The sequence below is a fragment of the Penaeus vannamei genome, chromosome 26 (genome assembly GCF_042767895.1).
Source record: "Penaeus vannamei isolate JL-2024 chromosome 26, ASM4276789v1, whole genome shotgun sequence".
Taxonomy (NCBI): Eukaryota; Metazoa; Arthropoda; class Malacostraca; order Decapoda; family Penaeidae; genus Penaeus; species Penaeus vannamei.
The window spans coordinates 36,574,094-36,584,093 of NC_091574.1; the positions used below are offsets into that span (position 1 = coordinate 36,574,094).

General features: G+C 38.9%; 1 protein-coding gene across 5 annotated transcripts in view; it reads left to right on the forward strand.

Annotated features, from left to right (window-relative positions):
• LOC113814599 (carbohydrate sulfotransferase 3) overlaps positions 1-8,457 on the forward strand; it is a 9,656-nt gene extending 1,199 nt beyond the window's left edge. For 2 of the 5 annotated variants that reach the window (XM_027366644.2, XM_027366645.2), the window contains exons 2-9: positions 1,500-1,657; positions 2,652-2,721; positions 2,906-2,993; positions 3,422-3,608; positions 4,089-4,299; positions 5,432-5,596; positions 6,027-6,114; positions 7,829-8,457. In XM_027366644.2, coding sequence (XP_027222445.2) covers positions 2,656-2,721; positions 2,906-2,993; positions 3,422-3,608; positions 4,089-4,299; positions 5,432-5,596; positions 6,027-6,114; positions 7,829-8,154 — 1,131 coding nt within the window. In that variant the 5' untranslated portion in view covers positions 1,500-1,657; positions 2,652-2,655 and the 3' untranslated portion in view covers positions 8,155-8,457. The remainder of the gene's footprint in view (positions 1-1,499; positions 1,658-2,651; positions 2,722-2,905; positions 2,994-3,421; positions 3,609-4,088; positions 4,300-5,431; positions 5,597-6,026; positions 6,115-7,828) is intronic. The other 3 variants (XM_027366646.2, XM_027366647.2, XM_027366648.2) reach the window with 2 other exon arrangements.
• Positions 8,458-10,000: the final 1,543 nt, after the last annotated feature.

Here is a 10,000-nt window from a genome sequence, read left to right on the forward strand (position 1 = left end):
TGATGGGTATAATCACGACAATACTGGAAGAGATGGAATGGATAATACTGGAGCAGGGATGAAATGGATGATACTGAATAGAAAATGGCGTATTTTTCTGGGCATCGTCCACCTGGAGGCAGCTCCTTGGCCTTCCTCGCGCCAGGTGGCCAGGGTCACCAGCAACGTCGCGAGAAAAAACGTTTTGGCCAGTTTGTTCGTTCGCTGGCCCGAGCCAATGAATATTCATGCCTATGAACGTGCATACACACACAAATGAATGCATATCTATCACTATTTGTGTATATCTATCAGATAAGCAGATAGATATTTGCATATCCATCAGGCAGATAGATTGATATGAGTAGATTTCTGTATATAAACATGTCCATGGCATGAATATTCACTTGATCGGCCTCTCGCGCTTTTGACAAACGGCCGGATGAATCGAGCAAGATCCTCGCTGAACGCTCCTCTGAGAGGGTCGTTCGGCGCCAGATATGACCTGGAACGGCCAGTAGTAATACTGACCATTCCAGGTCATATCTGGAGCGGCAGAGATTCGCGTCCCGGTCAGAGAAGCTCATTGTCATCTGTATCGATACGCGCAGCTTTTCTGCATTTCACACGCCTCGGGACTTTTTAAAAATTATACTTATTATTATGATTATTATACTTTTTTATGTTGTGTAAACCTGTACTGTATACTTACCAATTATTATTATCATTATTATCATTATCATTATCATTAATGTTGTTTTTGCTGTTGTTGTATTTATTATTATGTGTAATTATCATTATCACTATTATCATTATCAGTAGTGTTATTATCATTATTATTATTATTATTATTATCATTATTATTATTATTATTATTATTATTATTATTAGCATTAGCATTATCATCATCATTGTTATTATTACTATTACTATCGTTATTATTGATATTACCATTGTTATTATCATCAGTATTATTAAGGTTATTATTATTATCATCATTATCATTATGATTATCATCCTCATTATCATCATCATTATCATTATTGTTGTTCTTATTGCTATCATTAATATTATTTCCATTATTATCATTATTATCATTACTATTATTATCATTATCATCATTATCATTGTTGTTGTTATCATTAGTATTATCATCATTAGCATTATTATAATTATTGTTATTATCATTATTGATATTATTATTATTATAATTATTATTATTGCTGTCGTTATAATCATTACTATTATTATTATTGTCATTATTTTGATGATGATTATCATTATTTTCATTAATGTTATCACTAATATTATTAGCATTATTCCTATCATTACTGTTATACTACTACCACTACTGCAACTACTACAACTATTCCGTCTAAACACAATTTTGTCTATGGAAACCTGTATTTATATCACTAAGAATCCTTGGAATAAAGGTCGAAAAACTATGCAAATCTTATTGAATTATAAGTCTTTTATGATGATGAAAGGTTGATTTTTTTGCCGGAAAATATTTGCAGTTGAGTGAAACTGAATACGTCGAGGATAAATCGGTTCGCCATCTTCGAAGAGGGATCCGAATCTGCATATTTCGTGAGCTGATAAACATGGCAAGAACTACAGATCGTTGAAAACTTCAATTTGGACCTGCTTATTTCCATAAGTTTGAAGATTACAGGTGTGTATCAAAGTGTATTAGAAAAACATCACATGAATATTAATTCCCCTAAAGATACCAACAGGACCAAACGTATTACAGACTTTGCATTTTTACTTTCCATAATGGGGGTTGTGAACATATTCCCCGCAGATAAATAGAAAGGATGCGTAAATAGATAGATTTTTTTCCACCGCCAGTTGCATGATGTCAATTCTAGGTCCCCTTGACCTAATGTGACCCGTATGACCTGTATTAATTAACACAGAAATCGAAAATGATAATACAGTGAAAGTGGAAAGCGGAGAGAGGAAGGCAACTGAGAACACGCGTTTGGTTTCCACTGAAACGATCACCGGATAAAAATAAGTGGCAGCTTGTATACCGTTAATGAAACTGCCACGTTACCGACGGTAGCAATCGGCACTTTTGGGAATTGATACTTTTTCTTCGACGGCAATTCACTTTTTGGATCTTTTCCTGGGAGGGCAATTTGCTACTGGGCATTGACACTTTTCCTGCGATGGTAATTTTTGGCACGAGGCTCCCTGGACACACTGGAAGCCCTCCATGGACAAGTGTCGCTGCAGTTAAATGCGAGATGCTCAGCCTGCATGTCCGGGTCGTCATCTCTGCTCTCCATGGTTGGGACGCGAATTCTGAGGAATAACCTCCATTCCGCGCATCTCACTGTGACTGCATTCCTCCAGACAATTGCCAACGCCGTGTTTGCATGTCCACTTGAGTGTGATGCAATGAGTGGCAACGGTTTTGCTGTCTGAACAGAAACACTCGATAGTGCTTCCATTATTGTTTTTTTTCAATCAGATGTTTGTACATGATCTGTATACGCATGTGCCTATTTGCCTCCTTATCGAGCGTGTGTATGAGCTAGTACACTGACATCCATGCAACCCATTTATGTATTTTTATTATTGATATACATGTATGAAATATATTATATATTGTTTCATGTGTATAATATATTCCATTTGTATACGATACATTCCTGCAGCTTCATGATGATGGTGCCGAGACCCGTCCGCCATTTTGGTCAGCTGTTAATCGCTCTTCTGTTCCTCTTGGTAAGCAGCCAAGCCTTCGTGTCATTTTGAAAAGACCTGCAATTGAAGTCTCGTCTCTGAAAAAAGGGAGAGTAAAACCTCCGTAAATCAAGTATATCAAAATGACGTTTAATCTTTACATAATTATATGTAGTTCGTGTATCCATAAATGGCACTGTTGTTTAATGTAATTCTTTGTCGACAGGGAATAAAGACCTGGAGCAACAGCAGCTTCGAAGTCACTCAAGAAAAGGGTAGGGATGCCATTCTTAGAAAATCGACCAATTTATCAGGTAAGTTTTCCAATCCAAGGGGCGTCATTCTGGGAGAGCAGCCCCCCTCCCCCCCCCACACACACACACTCACGCCCACAGGTCCCGTCAACCCAGCCTCCAGTTGGTGGCAGTTCTAAGTGAAGAAGTTTAAAGCCGATCATAATTCAATGGTATTGGTGATTTGTTTTAGTTCTTTCTCTTCATTTTTTCACATCCTTGCCGTGTTGGATGGTAGCAGAAACATTTTTTACAACAATAACAACAGAACCCCGTTATACAACGTGTAATTCCCTGGCATCTGTCAGAGGTTGAGCCCATAATTCCTTCCTCTGTTATCATCACTATCATTATCATTATCATCTTTATTACCATTATTATCATTGCTTAACATAATCCTTATTGTTGTTGTCATCAAAATTTCTGTTCTTATCGAATCCACCCACTAAGAGGCGCGTCCCTCCCTCGGGCACCCCCAGAGGGCGCGGCGCCCCCGGCCCCCACGTCCCCCCCGGCAGGCTCCACCGTCCTCGTGCTCAGCTCCGTCGGCCGCAGCGGCTCCTCCTTCCTCGCCGAGCTCCTGTCGCAGCGACCGAACACTTTCTACAGCTTCGAGCCGATGCACTACTACGAGAAGTGAGAACGCGAGGGGGGGGGGGGGGTTAGGGGCTGTGTGCAGATGATGGGATAATTGCCTTTTCTTTCTTTCCGTCTTTCTTTCTTTCTTTTCTTTCTTTTAACGTGCTTTATAATTTCGAGCCGATGCACAATTACGAAAAGTAAGAAAGGAGAAAGGTCTTATTCTGTGTTGTTTAGGTGAGTTGATGGATTTATTAATTATATTTTATTGTTTTTGTTGCTGCTTTTCTGTTTTTTTCACTTTCTATTTTTTCTTCTCTTATCATTCTTTTTCACATCTTATAACACGTAACCTAACACCAAATGGAGCAGTTCATCACACATCTAGTACAGAGCAGAGCACAGCATGGCATAAACCAAAACACAATGCACATCAGAGCATGAAATCGCACACGAGAAGCATTACACAACAGAGCAGCATGAAGTGGTGCCCCACACAGCCCAGTATTGGAAGGACCCCCCCTCCCCCTCCCCCAGGAGCACCAGGATAGCACTCAGCCCCCGCCTGGCCTGGGACATCGTCGAGGCCCTCTCCAGCTGCCGCCTCGAGGAGCACTGGCTGAGGACGACGGCGAGGAGGGGCCTCCTGCGCTCGGAGGCGGGGGCCATCTGCCAGACGACGGACGCCGAGCTGGCCGTCAGCTGCGGCGGGGAATCCTGCCGCAACAGGAGCCACCTGCTGGTGAAGGTGAGGCGCTGCGGCGGAGGCTCTCCTGCTCTCCCGGAGGAGTTTGTGCCAAGGCGCAAGGCTTAGACCTGCGTGTGTTTGTGTATGAATATATACATACATATATATAAATGTAATAAATAAATAGATAAAATTCTATATATCTATTTATATGTATATATATATATATATATATATATATATATATATATATATATATATATATGTGTGTGTGTGTGTGTGTATATATATATATATATATATGTGTGTGTGTGTGTGTGTGTGTCTCTATATGTATATATATATATATATATATATATATTTAGATATATATATATATATATATATATATATGTATATATATATATATATATATATATATATATATATATATGTGTGTGTGTGTGTGTGTGTGTGTGTGTGTGTGTGTGTGTGTGTGTGTGTGTGTGTATTACATATATAGAAATATTATGTACATATATATATATATATATATATATATATATATATATATATATATATATATATATTTATTACATATACATACATATATCATATATATATATATATATAATTATATATATATATATATATATGATTATATATGTATATATATATATGATTATATATGTATATATATATATATATATATATATATATATATATATATATATATATATAATCATATATATGCATATATATGATATATGTATGTATATATATGATATATGTATGTATATATAATATATGTATGTACATAATATTTCTATATATGTGATATATATATATATATATATATATATATATATATATATATATATATATATATATATATATATATGTATGTATGTATGTATATGTATATGTATATATATGTATATGTATATATAAGTATATGTATATATATGTATATATTTGTATATATATATATATATATATATATATATATATATATATATATTTATATGAATGTATGCATATATATAGCCAGCGGTCCGGGCGAGTCCTTTCGCGGCTGCCGCGGACGCAAGGGTCGGAGTCCAGTGCCTCAACCGCTGACGCAGGCAGGGCGTCGACCCCGGCAAGGGCATCGCGGCCAATTCGCCACTACGTGCGCGCCTGCGCCTGACCCCCTCCCCCCTTGAACCCGCAGACGATCCGCATGCGGGTGTCATGGCTCCCCGAGCTGCTGCTCCGCCTCGGCCCCGGGCTGAGGGTCGTCCACCTGGTGCGGGACCCCAGGGCCTCCTTCAGGTCCAGCGTCACCTACGCGCCCTCGCAGAAGGACCACACGACCTACTGCCCGCTCATTCTGGAGGTGAGGGGGGGTGGAGGGGAGGGATGGGGAGAGAGAGAGGGCAAAGGATAGAGGGATGGGGAGAGAGGAAAGGAAGGGGAAGGGGAGACAGGAAGACGCGGATTAAGAGGGGAAATGGAGGGATGGAAGAGAGGGAAGACCGAGAGAGGAGGGACCAAAGGGAGACACGAATGAAAGGGAAAGGGGGAGGAGGGGAAGGGAATGGGGAGAGAGAGAAAAGGAAGAAAGAGAGGGAGATTAAGATGAGGAAGAAATGGAAGAGTTAAGAGATGTGTGTCGAGTAAATGCAGTTGCTCCAGAATTTAAAAAAAAAAAAAAAAATATCCCTCTAATGTCATTGATCAAGATAATCATCTATCTATCTAAACGTTTATCCTCAATCTATCGTAGCCGCATCCTTCACATTCCTAGAAAATGTTCCTTCCCTCAGGATCTGTTCATGGTGGACACCGTGAAGAAGCTCTTCCCCGGGGCGATGGCGTCGGTCAAGTACGAGGACCTGTGTCTCGACGCGGAAGGCAAGTCGCTTGGCGGCCTTCGTGAGGCCCTTCGCGAGGCGGGGGGCCGCTTCGCACTTGGTGACTTGACTGTATCAAAATTTGCGCATTTACGTCAGTACTTATGCCCATGTCAATATGCATATGCACACACACGCATATATATATATATATATATATATATATATATATATATATATATATATATATATATATATATATATATATATATATGTATATATATATATATATATATATATATATATATATATATATATATATATACCCATGCATGCATATATATGCTTAAACACACATACATACATATACATACATATATATATATATATATATATATATATATATATATATATATATATATATATATATATATATATATATATGTAATAGTAGCGAGGAAGTATCGGTGATGCAGGGTAGAAATGTGACACCATGGCTGTGCTGACGAGGGTTCGCGAAGGTAGGTGGGTCGTGTTGGCGAGAGGCGTCGTAGAGTGCGAGAATGCATCGTCAGCGCCTTCGTCAGGAGGGTAGCACAGGCGTGAGAGGTCAGCACGAAGTAGTGTGGCAGACATGGTCTGTGTAGGCGTGGATCAAAAGGTCTTGGTAGCGATGGCTGGCGTTAAGGGAGGCGAGGAGGCACTTCGACAGGAACTTGATAACAGGCACATTCGGCGTTCTGAGGTCCTTCCACCGCTAAGCCATCAGTTGTGATAGAAGTTGGGGGCGTATAGGTGGTGAATTAAAGGGGTCTTAGCTTGACGGTATATTGGGAGAGGTAGAAGTGTGACCCCATGAGACCCGTGCCCCGGGTGCCGAGGGCAGAGGGTGACCTCCTCTGGTCCGCGTCTGCTCCTGTTCGCCTGCCTGCTCGGTGTCTCCTGGTCTGCCTGACGAGACGTCCTTTTATCCAGCGACACCTTTCCTGGATAGGTGCCTGCTCCTGTATTTTTGGGGTGTCAGTTCTTCCCGCCGTGACAAAGGGGGTGAGTTCGCTGGAATTGCTCGAGGGGGAGAAAGCTCAGGCGTGGTAGGTGCGACACCAGGAAGTCAGGCAGCAGCTAGGGTCAAGGTGCAAAGCCGAACACCCATCCGGTTTGAATCATGTCGTTGACATATATATATATACATATATATGTATATATATATATATATATATATATATATATATATATATATATATATATATATATGTATATATATATACATATATATATATATATATATATATATTTATTTATATATAGCATAATATGTATACATATATTGCATATATACCAGAAAATAATCATGAATCGATGATTTATTAGTAATGTTATTTTTCAAAGCTATGCATATACCTTGGCAGGGGTTCTTAACCTGGGGTCATGGTTGGGTTTCCGGGAGTCCGCAAGAAACAGATAAAATATAGGGTTACTTTGTGTAAAAAAATAATAAATCAATAAAATAATTAAAAAAATAATAGTACTATGTGTATGAAAATCGAATCTCAATTAATAAAGTACATTCTACACATTACATGGGAAGTTCTGTTTGTATGAATATTTCTGTGAAAAGGGGCCATGACTTTCATCAGATTCTTCAAGGAATCCATATTTCTAAAAAGGTTAAGAACTGTGTACTGGACCATAATGATATATTTGCATTGCACTTAACATGTTGTTTTTCAATTCCACCTCCATCAGAAAATAACGGCATCCTTCTATACCGACAGGAGTTGCCACTGACCTCTGGCGGTTTATCTCCGGGGACAGCACGGCGGCCCTCCCTCCCTCGTGGGCGCGCTACATCCAGGTCCACACAGCGCCCTCCAAGGCCGGCAGAGGAGCCTACAACACCTGGCGAGACTCGCAGAAGGAGGCCGAGCAGTGGCGCCAAGAAATCGACGAGGACCTGCTCCTTGGCGTCGAGAAATCGTGCGGCCAAGTGATCGAGCTTTTGGGCCACAACAAGTTCCATTCCTTGGCCAACGCCAGGAACTGGTCCTTCCCTTTGAGACGAACGCCGAGGGCCCTGTACTCGCACATCGACGTTCCGTAAATCGTTGCCGTTTGTGCTGTTGTCGCCATTCTGTGCAGGAATCCCTTTCGAGAAAGCATGGAGATTACTCGTTCAATCCTGACTTCCTGGTCGCCAAATTATTCCTTTGTGGGCTTCCTTGTGTTTCCAGAGATATTTTTTATCTAGAGACAAAAAGCAAAGGAAATAATATTCAGTTTTGTACGATATGACTATAATCTGCAAAATGAATCATCTAATTTACTTCTAATTCTTTTCCTAGCCAGGAATATGCTCTCTCGGGTCATAGTGTATCTCTTCAGAATAAACTACTAGCATAATGGACCGTGATCTGTTTCAATACATACACAACGATTTGTGTTTAAATTTGCAGATTCTGATATATATATATATATATATATATATATATATATATATATATATATATATATATATATATATATATATATGTATGTATGTATATATATATATATATATATATATATATATATATATATATATGTATATATATATTATCATCACTATTATTTTCGTTATTCGTATCCTAATTGCCATTTTTATTTTCATTATTATCAATAGAATCATCTCTTATCATTATCATCCTTATTATCATTATCATTATTAGTATCGTTTTTCTTATTTCTCACTCTAACGTTGCAGAAATCCTAACATGTTGCAGTGTGTGTGTGTGTGTGTGTGTTCGTGTGTGTGTGTGTGTGTGTGTGTGTGTGTGTGTGTGTGTGTGTGTGTGTGTGTGTGTGTGTGTGTGTGTGTGTGTTCATTACACATATTTCGTGTACACTACATATACATATTTTGCCAATTTATTTCACATGCATTCATGGACATGTTTTATATATATATTTCATACATATTTCATATTTCATATATATTCATATAGATATCTGTGTCCAAAGGGATAAAGTGTTAGGCGGGACTCGAACCCTGATAGCCGGAGCACCGAGGCCGATGCTGACGAAGATGTAATCGAAACCGGTTAAATACATCTCTTGTATTGTGAGGATATTCGTTCTCATTCATACCTTTCCACATTTGTCAACATGAATACGGTTTTTCGCGTCATCAGATAAAGGAATTTCGGTGTCCCACAAGGACCCATTCTAGGACCGATCTTATTCACAATATTCATTGATGGCTCGTCAGCCATTGCAAACAACTGTCTTCTTGTTCACTATGTCGATGACTCTTAGTTCCTCCTTGCAATTTAAATAAACAGATATACTCAACAGACTCTCACAGAAGCAAAAATGTTTGATAACAAAGGCCTCAAACCAAAACCCAATAAAACTAAATGCATTGTCATAGGCAGTTGATAAAGCATAGCCAAATTACCCACAAACACAGTCATGGAATTTTGAAGGCTACCATATCGCACCAAGCATTTCCGTTAAAAATCTAGTATACATAGACATGACACACATGAACATTTACAACAAAAACGTAATGGGCACACGGATATACCTAAATTACATTAAAAAAAACACAAAATCCCCACTGATACGAGAATTACAGTTGTACAAACCTTTGCACTCAGTATTATAAATAAGTATTCCAACATATGGGTCTCAACCAACAAAACTCAAATACAAAAAGCACAGAAACCAAAACCATGCCACGATAGTGGCAATATGAATAGACATGACCATATGACCCCATATAAACAAATTAAAATGGTTAAAAGTTCAACAAAAATGTCATGACGCATGTATACTCATCCATAAATTCATACAGGGAGACTATTTGCCTCTACAAACATCTGGTAACGAAACAGGCAATCATGCCAGACAGATTAACTACACACCAAGAGATCACACGCAGGAACAGGTCAAGACAAATGCAAATCCGA